Source organism: Corythoichthys intestinalis, chromosome 15 (genome assembly GCF_030265065.1).
Source record: "Corythoichthys intestinalis isolate RoL2023-P3 chromosome 15, ASM3026506v1, whole genome shotgun sequence".
NCBI lineage: Eukaryota > Metazoa > Chordata > Actinopteri > Syngnathiformes > Syngnathidae > Corythoichthys > Corythoichthys intestinalis.
This window is the reverse complement of record NC_080409.1, coordinates 35,114,042-35,132,833: the sequence shown is the minus strand read 5'-3', so window position 1 is coordinate 35,132,833 and position 18,792 is coordinate 35,114,042. Positions and strand designations below refer to the sequence as shown.

At 39.8% G+C, this 18,792-nt stretch overlaps 1 protein-coding gene across 1 annotated transcript; it reads left to right on the top strand.

Annotated features, from left to right (window-relative positions):
- The first annotated feature begins 460 nt into the window (after positions 1 to 460).
- LOC130931222 (uncharacterized) lies at positions 461 to 17,386 on the top strand. Its single transcript, XM_057859822.1, has 9 exons — positions 461 to 922; positions 4,923 to 5,033; positions 7,304 to 7,391; positions 14,733 to 15,478; positions 15,594 to 15,777; positions 15,847 to 16,104; positions 16,209 to 16,380; positions 16,530 to 16,678; positions 16,913 to 17,386. Exons 1-9 carry the CDS (start codon positions 539 to 541, stop codon positions 17,098 to 17,100), a joined length of 2,280 nt encoding a protein of 759 aa, XP_057715805.1. The 5' UTR covers positions 461 to 538; the 3' UTR covers positions 17,101 to 17,386.
- The last annotated feature ends 1,406 nt before the right edge of the window (positions 17,387 to 18,792 follow it).

Here is an 18,792-nt window from a genome sequence, read left to right as displayed (position 1 = left end):
TATGCACATTTATTAACAAAAATAAATCTACTATGACCACTCGTCACTCAGGAGCTCAGAGGTTCGCACACAGCGTTCCCAAATGAACTCCGACTCTCCAACATAAAAGTAGCAAAAGAAGAACATATTCAATATAAATAAAGCAGCAGCGCCATCGCGTGGTGGATATCGGGAGGAACACCATTTAAGGAAGTGATCGTTACAACTTCAATTATTCATGAAATGGCTACTATATTTCAATAGACGTTAAATAGCATGGGGGTACGAAAAAGATTTTTTTTTTCATATTACACGCTGTATTTTCTGCTCCTGAATGAAATGGACCACTTGGATGTGTGCAGAAGCGATCGATAGATTCAATTTTTGAATCTCGCGCTACGAAAATGACAGACTTCCGGTTCCGGTCTCGGATTGTGCAGGGGGCGGATGTGACGTGTGCGGTAGAAGGCATTTTCTTCGCTAACTAGCCGTGCAGTTGTATCAGAAGGACTGCTGATTCATCTGATTTGGCGGACTATTTCATTTATTTTTGCGCTCCATGCCGAAACGATGCGTTGCAGGCTTTTGTTCCAACATCCCGGGGAGTGGTATAAGCCTTTTCCGGTTCCCAAAAGATCCCGTTCGCCGGGAAGAATGGGTAAAACAAGTACGACGAACCAGGGACAAATGGTCACCTTCCGATACCTCAGTGTTGTGTTCGGACCACTTCACTAAAGACTGTTTCGATCCTGTTCCTCTGCGGAAAGTTGAGATGGGACTTTCAGTGCAACACACCAGAACTCTACTTGAGACAGCTGTACCAACGATTTTCCCCCGTCGTCAGCATGGAGCCAGTGGCAGTGGACGAAGCGGTCACAACCCAAAAAGCCAACCAAAAAAGTCAGCCGCCATTGAAAAACGGAAGAGGAAGGCGGCAGTACAAGTAAGTAAGCAAGCATAGTGTTTTATCTAATGTCAAATACTGTAACCCATTTCAGTGCGCTGCCAATAAATGAGCTTTAATTAAGAACGAACAAAAAAACTTCCACACATTTTTGCTGCGGTAATTATTCGTCCTTTACTATCAAATAATTCTTGTTGTGTACATCAGAGCCCAGTGGTTATGGTACCTCATTTCAAGCTATTAATGACTTCTCTCAACACGTTTTAGGAATTTGTGGGGAGATGGATAAAAGTATGTGCCGAGCATTTGTTTGTAAGATATATGACACCACTGTATCCATTTTATGCGCATGCATTTGTAACTGGTGAACGTGTCTGCGTTGCAAGGCGTGGAAATAGAATAGGAAGCCTTTATTGTTATTACGCACAGCGATATTTAAAAAGAAGGAAAGAAACATAACTCCCGATCGGTGCTTTCAAGAGAGGACGCTAGCAGCGCCAGTTGCTAGCAGCCAGAGCCGGTGTACGCATGCGCACAACGGTTAGAAGCGACGAGTACTCACTATTTTTGTTTTTATTTAGTTATTTAGAACCTTTTCACTGCCTCAAAGATACTTTTTGCATGTATTACCCTCTCATACTTTTAACGATTGTGTTTTTTTGTGTTAGCTTTGAAGCATTTGACCGCATTAGTCACGTTGCGTATTTATACTGTCCTTATTCTCGCAGTCGGTGTGACGTCACGATGACGTCGTCTCGCATAGCAACGTGTCGCCATTTTGAGAAGGGGGCACGCACAGGTAAACATCTGTAGACAAACGTCTGAAATTCATATATTTCAGCTGTGTTTTATGTCTTTTTTTCATAAAAAACGTCTTAAATGTGATTAGTATTATCACGAGTCACTGCCGACAGACGCGAGGAGGAGTATTTTAACCCTTTAACACCGAACGTGTCGGCAGCGACGCGTTTACGCATGTCGTCTTTGAAGCTTCGTCACGCTGTAATTACGTCACTCACGCGCCGCTGGTTGGTCTCATTTGAAAGTGCGGAAGTTGATGTCCACACCAGTTTTTATTTGAAGTCAATCGACCAAGAAAAACGGGAGATAATGTCATTTGAGTTTTATAGTTTTATTGCACTCATAAATATGCATTTAAACGCTGCATGTATCATGTATCTATCTCCATATTTCCATCATTTCTTGTCCTTTTTCAAAACCGAAAGCAGCACAAAAGACTACATATCCCAAGATCCGTTGAGATGTCAAGAAGGACGAACCGAATGTGAACATTTTTAATAAATTGCCGAGCTAGGCGCCAACTAAGGAAAAGGCGGCATGATCACCGGTTGGATTGCGCGAGCGACTTTGAAACGTGCAGAATGAATCGAAAACTAATTTTAGCACAAGCTAATGCATTTTTTTCATCAACTCAAGGAATAGGATGAGCTGTATTTGTTGTTGTTTTCCTCTGATTAGTCGGCGTCTCGGTGAGTAGAAGTGACAGCAGCGCTCAAACGGCAGAAGAGTAGGCTGTGTGACGTTGTATGTGTCGCAACTCAGTGACCTGTTCAAAAAAAACCTTTATTGAGTGCGCAATAAAAAAACAGGTCGCATGCCTGAAAAAATTGAATTTAACTGAACTACCTGTCAATATTTTTGAAAATACTTTTTTTTTTTCAATGTTATATATATTTTTTTCTTCACTATGAATCTTTTCAATTTTTATATAGATGTGTTTTCGAGAAGCTTGATTGCATGTACGTATACTTTAGATAAGGTGATGGGTATAGTACCTAACTTCACAAAGAGATATCCTCCAAACCCTTTTTGTGTTAGATGATATATATATTTTTTTTCTCACTATTTTGCACTGTATATAACCTGTATTGACCATAGTATGTGTAAAGGCCAAAAACGCCTATGACCATACCCGCTGTTTGTGTTGAAAATTAAAACAAAAAACTATTCAATCTTATTTTTTTCTATTGAATGTTTATCCTAACAAGTTGAATAAATATTATCAAGCTTCAAAACGGTTGGTCGAGCATGTTTGGTTGTCAATGGGACACCAACGTTACAAATTTTGAAAGAATATTTTGGAATTTTTTTGTCTTTTTGGGTCGAAAATGTGGATTATAATTGGTCAGTGAAGAAAACAACAGTTTGGACATGAAGTTCAAGGTGTCCTGAGCAAAGGGACCCAACTTGGCCATTGTGAACAATTTTTTCTTTGAAATATAAAGGCAACATCAAATGCATGCAAATTCGGCCAAAATAGGCTTAGGTGCTAAAGGGTTAAATAAAAAGTTCGTTAAGAAGGTTCACTACAACAGAGCCTTTCTGAGTCTACTGCTTTAAGATGGCGGCTGTTTACTTACGTCGCCGAGTCTGTTATTTTACATCTTGTTCTATATGCATGTGATATCTAGTGTAGCATCAAGTGGGCGTAGATTTGTAGGATGTCAGCTAGGGCTGGGCGATATGGCCTTAAGTACGTATCACGATAAATTGAGCAGATTTACCTTGATAACGATAAATGACAATAAATTCGCCCAAGCGGACTGTTATATAATTTGAAAATTTGAATCAATGCATGGAATACAAATGAACCGTTTCTCGTTAAATTTATTTACCAGCTTTCAATTTAACAATGGCACATGCAGTCTAAACATTAAGTATTAAAAAAAACAATAAGAATATTAGTGTGAACATTTATAGTATAACAGCTTGCATGACTTGAAAATGTACAACATTATAAAAATCAATATGACGACTGTGCAGACATGTCGTTCTAACACAAATGACTTGCAGCTTTAACAGTACACTTCAGACAACTTATTGGTAATGGCTGCTGTGACATAATTATTCAACACAAGTGTTTACGTCAAGGTTTCAGGTTTTTTTTTTCCCCCGAAACATTTTTTAATGCATGCACCCCCCCCCCCCCCACCCCACACACACACACAGACACAACCAGATTAAAGCTGTATTGCTCTGATACCAATGAAATATTTAAGGTTTAATGATGGCAGAATAAAGCAAACATACACAGTAAAATAGCTGTGGCCATTAAACTCTCATATTATATATAGGCTTCACTGTTGGATTATACTTTATGCTGAGTGTTTTACCATCATGAAAGCTTTCAGAGAAATCACACAGAGATGCCAAATAACACGACATAATGATTGCTACATTAAGTCCGTGCCCAGTCCACTCATTAATTTCAGCCGTTTCGACAAGGTTAGAGCAGCTATCCGACTCTTTCACGTTCATTTGTAGCCGCTGTTAGCCGCTAGCTTTAGCCTGTGGCTTGGCTACCAGAAGAAAGCACTGAAAGCATCCTCCCCTGAAATCGTGAGAACCAGGGAGGACAGCGGGTGAAAGCCCGTCTGGGACCCGCCAAGAGTTTACTTAATGTCGGGTGAAAGTTTGGCCAAGCTAACTTAAGCCCGACTCAATCCCGTTTACTTGTAGTGTTAGCCGCTGGCGTTAGCCTAGCGGGCTTCTGTTTTTTTGGCTTCCTGAAAACCACCACGTGTCTCCATACGTAAGCACACTGTCTGCTTACTTAAAGGGGAATGAACATAGCCGAACAACACAGTCAAAGCAGGATGAAAAGACTATATATTTTTGTTTTATTAAATTACCGAATTTGCCGACATTGTCAAAATTACGTGGGTCATCGTGAAGAATTTCGGTGACTGTAAATTTGCGGTTTACCGCCCTGCTCTACTGTCAGCTACAGTCAGGAAATACTGGAGCCGCCTAGCATCGCGTTTGTAACAGTGTCACACAACACTCTTCCCACTCCCGCTCTTCTCTCTCCGTGTTTCTGACTTTTTTCACGTCATACAACCAATGTAATATCGCACACATTGTCTCATTGCCAAAATGGTGACAAAATCCGAACGGAAAAAAAAAACGTACAAATTTTGAACATACAGCGTACACATTTAAAAATCTGTGCTCAGTTGTACAAATTACGCCGAAACCGTGCAATTTAACAGGTAAGGAATTGTCTTTTTCTTTTCAGTCGATGATACGAGAATACCATCCCCGTTCAAAGAAACAGTGCATAGGTGTTGATCCAGATGCAGAAAATGCTGAGTTGGAGGAACTTGCCACTGGGCCGGGTCCCAAATTGGTGCGTATAATATTTGTTTTACAAATTTGTTTTGAAAACATTCCCATTTAAAATATGACTTGACACCTGTGGCCTATACTACGAAGCAGGTTTTCTGTCTTATCAGGGTAACTTCGAGAGTAACTTCATCGCGTGCAGCCTAACTTCCCAGCTAACCGGGACTACGAAAGGTGGATATGTTGAAATCGGGGAATGTTGCCATGGCAATATACGCTGCATCTCAAACCTGGTCGTTTCAGAGTTAAATCTTGCTTAACCCCAGGTTCCCTATTAACCATGCCATATATTACCACCTCAATGCCATATATTACCCCCGCACATAGAGGGTGGACATTTCCACTGCACCAGGGGATTCCACACCCTCCAAAATTGGCTTGCCATTTAGGAATTTCATCGGGCCTGAAAAATCCAGCTCGACCCGACCCTGCCCGTGGGTATTTAAGCCCGACCCGGTCCGAGCCCGATTAATTACCTTGATTTGCAGCCCCGAGCCGTAAAAACCCGAAATTTTAGATTTTATTTGTGAGGACTCAGGAGAAGGAGGAAATGCGGAGATCCGATGCGTGTTTGCGTTTTGTGTGATCACATTTGTGATGATGCCTATGCATAATGATAACAAATTTTAGCCTTTGTAACAAATTCTCCCAGTTAAACAAGACTGGAATATTCAATAAACATATCTTTTTATATTTGTGTGTCTGTTCTATCAGGCGGATGGTGGACCTAACATTTATTTTATTCTCTTCGAGTTGTCAGAAAGTTTTCTCAATGTTTAAATAGTCTACATATTTTTATGATCATTATAAATGCATATACACAACGAAAAAATGCTGGAAAAGTTTATTAAATATATTTATCATATGAGAGGAAAGCGCCACATTCGTTTACATTCAGCGAAGCCGACATTTTGGATGATGTTCTTAAATTTTATTTTGACCTGTTGCCAGGTGCGTTTTCTGGAGCTGATGGTATGAAGATGTTCAAAGGACATACATAGACTCATACAGTCAAGGGGACTAAAAATACAATCATCCTGCATCATGTGGTGATGCATATACTAGGGCTGCAGCTATCGAATATTTTAGTAGTCGATTAATGGATGGACTAGTTAGTTCGAATAATCGAGTAATCGGGTAAGAAACATCAAAAACAAAAATACCTGAGCTGAGCCTCAAACGGTATAATTTTTTTTTTTTTTTAATGAGGATCACTGTACAACAAACGAACAATTGGCTAACTTACATAGAAAAAGTCCGCTACTTTAAATGCTATAAAATCCTAGTTTTTTTGGTTTTTTTTACAGTGCTCTTAACAAATGGTTCAGACACATATTCCCACAAAAAAAAAAAAAACGGCTAAATATACCTATGAACTAAATTATGAATGCAAAAAAATAATTAGCTCAAACAAAAACTTGGTTTGCGTTGGTCTTAACAGGGAGCAGTTGGATTCAGCCATGTGAAAAGAGGCAGACCAGAGGGCAGTGTATCCACGGTAATCAATAAAACTAAATGCAAACACTTTCAAAATAAGCCACTACAACGCCACTTTAATTAAACGAATACTCGATGCAACAAAATTTTATTCGAATATTTTTTTTCTAATTGAATACCCGAGTTAGTCGATTAATCGTCGCAGCACTAGCACATACGATAAATTATTTCTTACAGTTAACGTACCAAATCTTATTTCATCGTCCTGACAGCAGGCTTTGTTTCTTTTCACGGACACAAGTAAAAGTGGCATACTTACGCATTCAAATGATCTGTAATCTGCTGCCAACAGACCAGTCGTGCACTACTCACTGAAGCAGCGAGGGTGGATTTTAATTCTTCATGACTCGGCATAATTATGGCACATTCCTCGTCTGTGAAATAAGGTGTCCGTGCCATCGTCAAAAGTTGTTTGACTCTGGTATCCGCCCCCTTTTATGTGAACGTGCAGTAACTCTGATAAGGTTAACACAGGTTCAGCAAATCAACTTAATAATCGGCGTCGTAGCACCGATTAACTCCAAACTAGATAACCAGGTTTTGTCAACTCCGGTTTCCCGCTGGAACCCTGGGTTACTTCTGGGTAGGTTGAACTCCATTCGTAGTACAGGCCACTGGTGTATGTGTCATAATAACATTCCCTAAACGGGTCTGTCTTTGGCTCAGGGCAGAATGATTATTTTGCCATATAGTTATCAAAAAATGATTACATAGTCAATACATTTCAGGCTAAAGAATAACTTTATTCAAAACTTGATGTTGTCTGTGTACCCATAGCTCGACGAGTCCAGTCAGGTTTCACTTTGTCCACCAAGCCAGAATGCTGCTGCTAGTGCTGCTTTGCGACATCAAACACAACATAAAGGTAATTTAAAGTACATTTTCAGTTGCTTTAAGAAATTTCCTATCGTTGCTATTAACAAACTTTTAAAACATTAATTTTACTGTTGTGCTGATTGAATTAATAAAATACAGATTCAAGAAACACATTTTTATAACACACTGAGTAAGAAAAAAAGGGTTTGCTATCATAAGATTTGAATGATTAACCTATAATAGGTTGAAACTTATCCTATGTTATAGTGATGCACGATTATGCATTTTTTAGCCTATACCGATAACCGATAATTTCCTCCTCATTCTAACCGATAATGTCAAGCCGATAATTCTATGAAAAGATTTATGTAAAATTTGAAAGTATACACAAGAGAAAATATTACTGTTTAAAAATATAATTTATTGCTCTTTTTTCAACCTCAAATGTGAACAAGTAGTAAATTCAACATCTAAATACTGAAAAATTGTATGACGTTGTGTAATGGTAAACTTTTGGCAAGAATTACTTACAGAGTAAATGCCTAAGTTGCACAAAAATGGCTTTGAAAGTAGGCCATTCCTAACACATATAACATTACTACACTGCAAGAACACACCTCCTTAAAACTAGTCAATTTTAAGTGTGACTCTATTGGGAAATAAGTGAAATTATCTGCCAGCGCTTCAAGTGTATTTCAGATTTCTTGGAAGAAAAATAGCTAGCTGAAAATAAACTTAACAGCCTTATTTTAAGCAATAAATTATTATACTTAATCCTAAAAAACGTGTTTGTCAGAAATGTTCTTTATTCAAGAATAGGTATCGTTCAAAACATTATTTGAAAGCAATTTTTAAATTGAGAAGTGTTAATGAGTGCCAGTAAGTTTTGATTATCTACTGTGACTGTAACAGAGCAGACAAATAGGTTAAATAATTTGAAAAGTGATTGTTAGTGTTATATGCTTTGTTGCACACTGTGAAAATGATTGACTCAAAAGAGGGAGCTATCGTGTATCCATTGTAAAGCACTTTGTTTACATTTGCGGCACTCACGACACTTGCTTTACGGCTGCTCAGCTGATACACGGCAGTATTATTAGGCTGGAGTTGTAGCTCGCATCCCCGTGCGTGTGCCTGAGTTTTGTCAAGCCGAAAACAACGGCATCGTGGATGAATTTATCCTTGTGTTAAAAAAAAAAAAAAAAAAATCTCCTCCCGCCTGTACCCTTCAGTCCGTCCGGCCGTCAAATTGGCGCCCATTGCCAGGCCTCTGTCTGGCTCGATGAGTGGAACTGGACTGGCGGCGGCAGCTACGTTCGTAACGGATATCCGCCCGCCCTGGCCGGCTTGCCGCTGCATATTCGGGGCCTGGCTCTGCTCCGGACGGAGGTGCATGGCGTGGGGGAACACTCGAGAAACCCGGCGGCGTGCTCCGTCGGAAGACGGCTACTTGTCGACTATCTGTTTCGTGCCGGTGTTTAGCATTAGATGGAGTTTACCACCCGCTTTGGGCTGAATGAGGACGCTTTTTTCCCGCCTCGTGAAACTTTTGCAGTGCATGTTTTGCAGATGGCAAGAGCGTCGTTTTTTTGTTGTTGTTTTTTTTACACAAATCCAGCCACGCCAGTGACCACTGCCATTATCTCAAATTGCTTCTGTTGTGTAACTCCGCCTCCTCAACCCCTCCTCTCTCAGGGGCTTCAGAGAGGGGAGGGGTTCAGGAGGCAGCGGTGCTGAATTCTTTGGTTGCGCACATTTGGAGGCTAAATCAAGTATATCATTATCGGATTGCATTATCGGTTGAATTTTTTAAAATATGGATTATCTGCGTGACGTCATAATGGCCATTATCGGCCGATAATTATCGGTAACCGATATTATCGTGTATCTTTACTATGTAAGTTTTTCATTATCATAGCTGCCTTCCAAAATCGAGTACAGGCCAAAAGTTTGGACACACCTTCTCATTCGTGCATTGTTTTCCTGACTATTTACATTGTAAATTCTCCCTAAAGGTAATAAAACTGAACAAACACGTGCAATTATGTACTCAGCAAAAAATGTGAAATAACTAAAAATATGTATAATATTCTTGTATCTTCAAAGTAGCCACCCTTTGCTCATTTTTTTTTTTTTTTTTTTACACACTTTTGTTATTCTCTTGGTGAGCTTGAAGAGGGAATCACCTAAAATAGTTTTTGACTTCACAGGTATGCCTTTTTTCAGGGTTGATTAGTGGAATTTACTGCTTTATCAAAGGGTTTGGGACCTTCATTTGTGTTGCTTTGAATGAGGTGTGTCCAAACCTTTGGCCTGTATTGTAGATTAGCATGTTTCCTTGTGAATTTTTGTGAGCACAATTTCAGTCAGTTTGCATAATGTTCAAGTAGGCATGTGCCGGTATGAGATTTTGACAGTACGATAACAGTGGGCAAAAATAACGCTGTTTCACGGTATCGCGGTATTGCAATTATAGCTCCAAAATGTGTTAGAGATGTATGGGTAAAAAAAAAAAAAATTCCCATTGAACAGGATTTTTTTTTTTTTTTCAGAACATAGTTGCAAATTGGAACATGAATATATTGTTAAAATAAATTATCAATTAAAAAAAAAAACAAATATTTTAAATAAAATTAAAATAAATATAACTTATAGACTATACCCAGAGCTCAAGTTGCTCAAGATAAGAGCAAGAACAAAATAATTTCCATAAAAAAGTAAAAACACTTCTGAATAAAAATTTTTTAAAATTGTACTGCATTACTTTTTTTGAGGGTGGAAAAGCTCAAGTGAAGTTTTGCCATTTTCAGCCACTATGTCAGCTCTGGTCTACATGATGTCATGCCTATGTGTTAAAAAACAAAGAATTCATAAATTAAAAATGTATAAGTTAGTTTAAAGTGTAAATATTGTTGTGGAAAGGTTTCATCTAAACAAACTGTTTTCCGAAATTTCCAGGTTCGCGGTGAATCAGTAACAGACACACTTTTGCAAAATAGACAATGTTTATTGATCAGAAAATGCAGAATAAATGAGATTTATTGATTATAATCCCACAAGAGCAAGCAAACAAGTATAACAAATGGCAACGATGACGCTAGATTTGAGTTTGTCAATCCCAGAATCCCCGTGAAACCGTTGCAGCACAAGCAGGTGTTCCTTTAGCAATGAAAATCGCTTACCGTGACAAATGAGCGGGAACCAACACTCCGGTAAGGCGGCGAAGGAACAAAGCCAGGCGATCCGTACGTGACCCGCTGGCGGACTTCCTTTGGCGCCTTACTGGAGTGTGTTGGCTCCCCGCTCATTTGTCACTGCAAGCGATTTTCATTTCTAAGGGACATTTTGTTTTGCGGTAGCGGTAACGCGGGGATTCTGGGATTGACAAACTCAAATCTAGCGTCATCGTTGCCATTTGTTCTTGTTTTTGATGTGTGTTTGCTTGCTCTTGTGGGATTGTAATCAAAACATCTCATTTATTCTGCATTTTCTAATCAATAAACATTGTCTATTGAGCAAAAGTGTGCCTGTTACTGATTCACTGCGAACCTGGAAATTTCAGAAAACACAACACAAACAAAAAAAAAACATTGGGAGTGAGACCTCTCCTTGATCCAGCGAACATGGATTTGTGCTTAGGGCAAGAGCATCTTTCGCAACTAGCAACTCTTTGATGCTATCCACTTTTCCCCTTCATTCAAGCGAATCAAGCTTGTTTTCTCACTCTGCGGCTGTAACACTCGACGAAGTTGCTCTCCCAGCTAAGCCTAGGCTAACGTTCGTCTTTGTAAGCTTTTAGTTTGTATATTGAATGTGAAAGGAAAATGCGTTTTGTTTTTGGCAAACTTTTTCATGGTGCTAATCTGTTAAAGCTACTCACACATGGAAAAATACAATTGTACAATGTTTTAAATGTATTCATTTTGTATATTCCACTTACCACGATTTGAGAGCTCAATAAATTGAAAAAAAGTACGCCTTATGTTTGGAGTATTTGTTTTTGGGGTTCACTGGCTGTCTAGCCAATAGCGTCACTTTCACACACAGCAACAAACTGGAGGGGTGAGCGCTGCCGCGCCAAGCCACTTCTGGCTGCATTTTTGACACATGAAAAATAGCGAATACCGTACTACAGTCTGACGGAAAATTTTTGTGCTTTTGAAACCGCAACGTTTTTACACCACCGTAAACCGTGAAACCGGTAACCGGCACATGCCTAATTGTTTTGTACTATAAATATTTGACAAGCTTACATAAAATCTAAAGATACACGATAATATCGGTGGCCGATAATTATCGGCCGATAATGGCAATTATGACGTCACACAGATAATCCAGATAATAAAAAATTCAACCGATAATGTAATCCGATAATTATATACTTGATTTAGCCTCCAAATGTGCACAACCGAAGAATTCAGCACGCCGCCTCCTCAACCCCTCCCCTCTCTGAAGCTCCTTGAGGAGGCGGAGTTACACGACAAGAAATAGTTGAATATTATGGCGGCTGTTACTAAAAAAACGACGCTCTCGCCATTTGCGAAACATGTACCGCAGAAGTTCCAAGAGGCCGAAAGAAAGCGTCCTCATTCAAAATCACTAACCCAGCATCCATTTAAAACTGCATCACAAAGATTTTTGGAACGAATGCCGGGCTGCTGCTGCTAGCGGGAATGCTAAAGCTATTGTAAACACTAAGTTAAACTAGGGGCTTGTGACGATTCAGTCGGGTTGTTTGGGAAAGCAGCCCAAGGCGGGTGGTAAACTCGCATCTAAGGCTAAACACCGGCACGACTGGAGACCGATAGTCGGCAAGTAGCCGTCTTCCGACGGAGCCCGCCGCTCTGGCCGGTCCGGCAGGCCGCCGCCGCCTCGCCATCGGCGGGGCGGGCAGAGCCCGGTTCCCCGGCTTCAGGACCTCCGGCGAACACCCCGGTTTCTCGAGCGTTCCCTCACGGCGTGTGAGCAGAGCCAGGCCCCGAATACGCCGCGGCAAACCGGCCAGTGCGGGCGGATTATCCGGTACGAACGTAGCCGCCGCTGAGACGAGACACGATTTTTTTTTTCACCGAAATGACCCGAGAGCCAAAGCCCTGGATAAAAAAATAATGCAGTTTATACGACCACCATTCTTCATGAAAAACATGCCAATCACATTTTCACCACTACATTTGGAAAAGTGATGTCCAGTAAGCAAGCTTATCATGACGGCACAGTGTTTAGATGATAATTTAAACATGGAGAAAACGAAGTCAGCCCGTCAATAATACATTCAGTATGTAAAATGACGAGCGGTCAGATGACTTTGTAATGTCGCCTTTATTTTCGGCTTAACAAAACTCAGGCACAAAACAACACGCACGGAGATGCGAGCTCCAACTGCATCCAAATAGTACTGCCGTTTATCAGTTTAGCTGCTGTAAAGCGAGTGTCGCGACTCGTGAGTGCCGCAAATGTAAACAAAGCGCTGCAGAATGGGTACATGACATCTCGCTCTTTTGAGTTAATCATTTTCACAGTGTGCAACAAAGCATATAACATTAGCAATCACTTTTCAAATTAATTTAACTTATTTGTCTGCTCAATTACAGTCACAGTAGATAATCTAAACTTACTGGCACTTATTAACACCTATTAATTTAAATATGCACATTCCTGTTGTAATGAAATAACAATAATATTCTGTAGCCACAAATATTCAAAATCTTTTCTTCTTCCAAGTTTTTTTTTAGGATTAAGTATAATAATGTATTGCTTAAAATAAGGCTGTTGAGATTATTTTCAGCTAGCTATTTTTCTTCCAAGAAATCTGAGAGAAATACACATGAAGTGCTGGCAGATAATTTCACTTATTTCCAATAGATTTACACTTAAAACTGACTAGTTTTAAGGAAGTGTGTTTTGCAGTGTATTAATGTTATGTTAGGAATGGCTTACTTTTAAAGGCATTTTTGTGCAACTTAGGTATTTACTCTGTAAGTAATTGTTGCCAAAAGTTTACCATTACACAATGTCAGACAATGTCATTATTTAGATGTTGGAATTGACGACTTGTTCATATTTTATGTTGGGAAAAAAAAAGCAATAAATTATATTTTTGCACAGTAATATTTTCTTTTGTTTAAAATTTTACATAAATCTTTTAATAGAATTATCGGCTTGACATTATCGGTTATCGGTAGGAATGAGGAAGAAATTATCGGTTATCGGTATCGGTTGAAAAATGTATTATCGTGCATCACTAATAAAATCTAAACGCTACAATTACTGCAGTTGAAATGAAAAATTTTATTGGGTTTCTCACACAATCATGAACATGGTATAGGAATAGGGGAAAGAAGATTGTGATGTTTTGAACTGCAATGAGAAATTTACGCGGGTTGTTCCGATCATGTTTTTTTTGCTCCTGATCCGATCCCGATCGTTTTAGTTTGAGTATCTGCCGATCCCGATATTTCCCGATCCGATTGCTTTTTTTTTTTTTTTTCCCCGATTCAATCCCAATCATTCCCGATAATTTTTCCCGATCATATACATTTTGGCAATGCATTAAGAAAAAAATGAATAAAAGTCGGACGAATGTATACATTCAACATACAGTACATAAGTACTGTTATGTTTATTATGACAATAAATCCTCAAGATGGCGTTTACATTATTAACATTCTGTGAGAGGGATCCACGGATAGAAAGACTTGTAATTCTTAAAGGATAAATGTGACTTTGTATATTGTGACTAAATATTGCCATCTAGTGTATTTGTTGAGCTTTCAGTAAATGATACTGTAGCCATTTAACTGTTGTGCCCAAATGCATGATGGGAAGTGCACCCATGACTGTGCATAGTTGTACCAATTGATATATCTTCTCTGCGTTGGGAAATAACATAGGGTGTTAAGAAAAAGATCATTTACGTAGGGAGAGGGATTGTAAGGCTTTAGCCAATTTTAAAAAAATGCTCCAAAGTACCAATATTCACTATTCATTTTACGCTGCCTTTTAGCTCTATATATAGGTAAAACAGTGCCATTACAGATTGAACGCGACAATGCGTGAGTGGATCGTGCAGCGCATGCGTTAATTGCGTTAAATATTTTAACGTGATGAATTAAAAAAAAATGTTTTAATTGCCTCCGTTAACGGGATAAATTTGATAACCTTACCTCTAGCCTAAACTAAAGACTCTGGATGAGTGTAACATATTATGTCTGTAACGTTAAATACAATTAGAAAACGATCCAATTGAAATATATATATATATATATATATATATTTTTTTTTTTTTTAAAAAGGCATGTCCGATATTTTTTTGCCAATTCCGATACTTTGAAAATGACGTGACCGACATCTCTAAAAAAATTTTTAATCAGTTGTTGTGTGTATGTTTCAGGTGTCCAGACAACATGCGGGCCCCTCATGATGACTGTCGGTACCCAAACCTCGGTTGTCAACTCTGAGCTGAACTTTAACACCAACAGCTGGGACTCTGATGAAGAAATGTTGGTGTGCGACACTAATTCTGAGTATGACCTACACACTGCCCCTTCTGACTGCGAATCCAGCGAGTCCGATTGGCCTCCTACGGCTGCGACCGACCCTACGCCAGTTCCCAGCCAGATATATCTGATCTACTGGGTCGCCCTCATTCAGCTCATCAGCCAGTGGGTCAGTTGTCCAGCGTGTGGTTGCAGGAAGGTCACGTGGGTCCCTTCTGAGGTCGGAACCATGTTGGTGCTGGCCTTGAAGTGTGCTGAGCCTGGATGTGGTCACACCGGAACGTGGAACTCCCAACCATATGTCGGCAAAATGGCTGCTGGAAACATATTTCTTTCTGCAGCTATTTTATTTGCTGGTGCAACTGTGGGCAAAGTTCTGCGTGTTTTATCTCACATGGGTGTAGCTATTTACTCCACTCGGTCATACTTTCGCCATCAAGAACGCTACCTTCACGAAGCCATCAAAACCGTGTGGCGACAGAGGAAAATTGGGCTGTTGAGCCATTTACAAGCTGAGGGAGAGGAAATTGTTTGTGGTGGCGACGCACGAGCGGACTCACCCGGTCACAGTGCGAAATACGGGACGTACACGATGATGGAACTGCGGAAACCAACCATCTTGGATGTGCAGATTGTGCAGGTAAATTAAAATTGTGGAGATTGTGCAGGTAAATTGTGGACAAAAAGATATTAGATACAAGCATATTTCTTCATATATCTTACTGTATGTCGCTTTGTTTTTCCCCCAATGTCAGAGTAACGAGGTAGGAGGTAGCTACCACATGGAGCCCGAAAGACTGGTCCGGTCACTGCGTGTTCTGGAACAGTTTGTGCGTGTGGGAACTCTGGTGACGGATGGACACGTCACTGTCAACACGCTCATCCGACAACAGTTCCCACACATTAAGCATTTCTTTGACATCTGGCATATTGGCAAAAGTAATAGGATTTATGTTCACAGCTTTGTTTATAGCATAGTTTACGCACCTAAATAATTGTCTTTTCAAGGTTTGAAGAAAAAGTTGGAGAACCTCAGTAAACTGCGTGGATTTGAAGCCCTAAAACCCTGGATTGGCAGTATCATCAACCATTTGTATTGGTCTGTTTTGTCGACGCGATCAGGGAACCCCGGGCTAGTCCTTGACAAGTGGCAGTCAGTACTGAGCCATATCCAGAATGATCACTCGGGTTTCAAAGGCAGTTTCCCCAGGTGCAGCCATGGTCCTTTGGTAGGACGGGAACAGAAAAAGCCTTGGCTCACGCCTCGTAAGTTTGCATTCCAGTACAGTAAGCACAAATTTACAAACAATTTTCTAGTATTTAGTATTTTCTGTTCAAGTACAAATTTGATTCTGTCTGGTATTTTGCAGACACTAAGTTGACCAATGTGTTGGAGAAGCTGATCTGTAGCTCCAAACTGTTGGCCGACATCGGCCGGCTGTCTCCGGTCTACCAGACTTCCCACCTGGAAGCTTTCCACAGTCTGGTGAACCATTTTACACCCAAAATGTTCACCTTTTCTTACGAGGAGATGCTCAGCAGGTATTATTGTGACCAGTTTCTGCTGATTTAGCCAGTATATTATCTAAGTTCTTTGTTTTTTTTGTGGTCCCAATAACACAGTGATTGATTGAAAGACATTTTCAGTATGAATATTAATATGAAAATACTATTTCATCCATGTTTTTTAGGACGATTGTGGCTGTTCTTCACTTCAATGAAAATGCCCATCGAGCCCACAGCTTAACCCAAGACGGAGTGGGAATTTTTAGCATCCACTTCCCAAAGTCGAAACAATGCGGCCATATTGTGCGCAAAGTTTTGGAGAACCCCACATTTGGTATATATGTTACTAATCCTGTAAATTGAACTCATTGGTGTAAATTTTTGGGTGTCATCATAATGTATAAACCACTGGACACTTTATTACATGATACAGTGTCAAGTGTTCATTTTTTTATTTAGAATTTGTCCCATTTTTCCCTAATTGATATTTGCAAAATAACATGGATTTCATGTGCATTTAGTACACAATTGGTATATTTGTCAGTAATGTTTGCTACCCCGTTATCAGATTATGTCAGTGAGCTGATGTCGGCGGTGGAGAGGCTTGTGCAGGACGTCAGTGACGTAGAGCCAGATGAATTGGAGGCGATACCGGCTGTGCCAGAGGCTGGGAGGTTACCCCTCAGCAGCAGCTGTCAGCGACCTGACAAAGAACAGGCGGTCGGGGATCATGTCACACGTTTTAATGTGCCATGATTGAGCTTGTACAAGAACCTTTAATTTTGTATAATTGAGTTCGCCAATTCTTGCGTTGTCTTCTTTTCAAAAATATGATTATGTGAGCTATTTTATTTTTTAAAGGTACGTTCGGTTCGAACCCTTTGTAATTATGTTTGTATATATAAAATGTAATGGCATACTTGAATTCTTGTGAGTAAAAACATTTTGTGTATTTTGCTACATCATTGTCTTGAGCTTAATACAGTAGCAATTCAGGTTTTTACTTGTACCAGCTTGTCAGCAATAAGTATCCTATAACGTCCTTGCATTTGTCATATTTCCATATTCCATTCAGCACAATGCTTATTTGTCATGGATATATCATTTGTATTGCATTTAGGAAATAATATGTAATAAGACTAACCTGCACCAACCACTGAGGCTTGCATCAATACTTATACAAAGAAAATCTTGCAAAAATAGTGAAGTAGAGACACCTTTTAAAAATCACATCAGGATAACTAAGGAAACAATTACAATATTTTGTTAAACTTATTATTAAACATTAGGGAGTATTTGAATGTTTGAATCCAACAAAGTCTGGTGATGGGAACGTTGTCCTGACTCCTGATCTTATTCACCACACAGGCTGGTAGAATAGAATACAATAAGTCTTTATTGTCATTGTCAACAACAGAATATTGTGAACAACGAAACTGGACGTGGAACTCCAGTCTAAACATGTATTTGATAAATAAAATATAAAAATATATGCTCTAGAGCTATAAGTGCATAATTATAGCTTACTTAGACTGAAATATGTACATCATGGAAATAGCGCAATGCTGTCCTAATTTTAGCTTAATTTGTGCAAAATAGAATATGAATTTAAATTTTTTTAAAAAATCTATAAATAGAAAACTGCTCCAAGTAATGTGCAGGTTCATAGTTTAACCAAGTTAAAAAGTGTTAAAAAGATTGGGATGATGGTGGAGGTTTTGAGGCAGGGTGAAACTGTGGCCTGTGACACGGAATGGTTGAATAGTGTGGTGAAGACCCCTGTCAGCTGGTCAGCACAGTCCCTGGTACTCCATCTGGACCAGTTGCCTTCCTGGGGTGCACAGATTTCAGCACCCCTCTTACTTGATGTTCCTGAAGTATCAGTGTACTGTTACTGGCGGTTGTGATGTGACTGCTGGGGGCCTTCCAGCCTCAAAGCGGGCAAAAAAGTGATTTAAGTCCTCTGCCAGCGAGGCATTAGCCCCAACAGTCACCAAGTTGTTTCCTCTACAGTTTGTTAGTTGCAGTAGTCTATCATTTCCCTTTCCAACGAAAAACCAGTACAGTAATGCCAACCATTATTTTAAATTGTAATTTGCGAGACATTCCTAATTTGTGGACTAAGTGACTGGAAATCACAAATAAGGTTGGTTTATGACACTGTTCGGTGTACATATATTTATGACACATACTCGTTTCCTAACTGGTCCATATAGTCCTGCCTGTAGGCATAGTAAGCTGTCTGAAGACCTACAGTATGTTCTCATTTCCTGACAGGTCCACATAGTGCTGCCTGTAGGCATAGCAGTCTGAAGAACTATGTTCAGGCAGACTGGCTGAAATCAAGGGTGCTCGGTGATACACTGGACCCCAGCCCCCGCCATCTTGGACTCGCTCCTGTTCACCACAGCAAACGCACTCGTCTATGGTGGGCATCACTGCACAGTA

Bases quoted from the DNA above. Each gene is read 5' to 3' on its own strand.
- LOC130931222 (XM_057859822.1), top strand. From the start codon at position 539: ATGCCGAAACGATGCGTTGCAGGCTTTTGTTCCAACATCCCGGGGAGT. The intron at 923-4,922 runs GTAAGTAAGCAA...TTTTCTTTTCAG, and splicing joins AGAGGAAGGCGGCAGTACAA to TCGATGATACGAGAATACCA. The intron at 15,479-15,593 runs GTAAATTAAAAT...CCCCAATGTCAG, and splicing joins TGGATGTGCAGATTGTGCAG to AGTAACGAGGTAGGAGGTAG.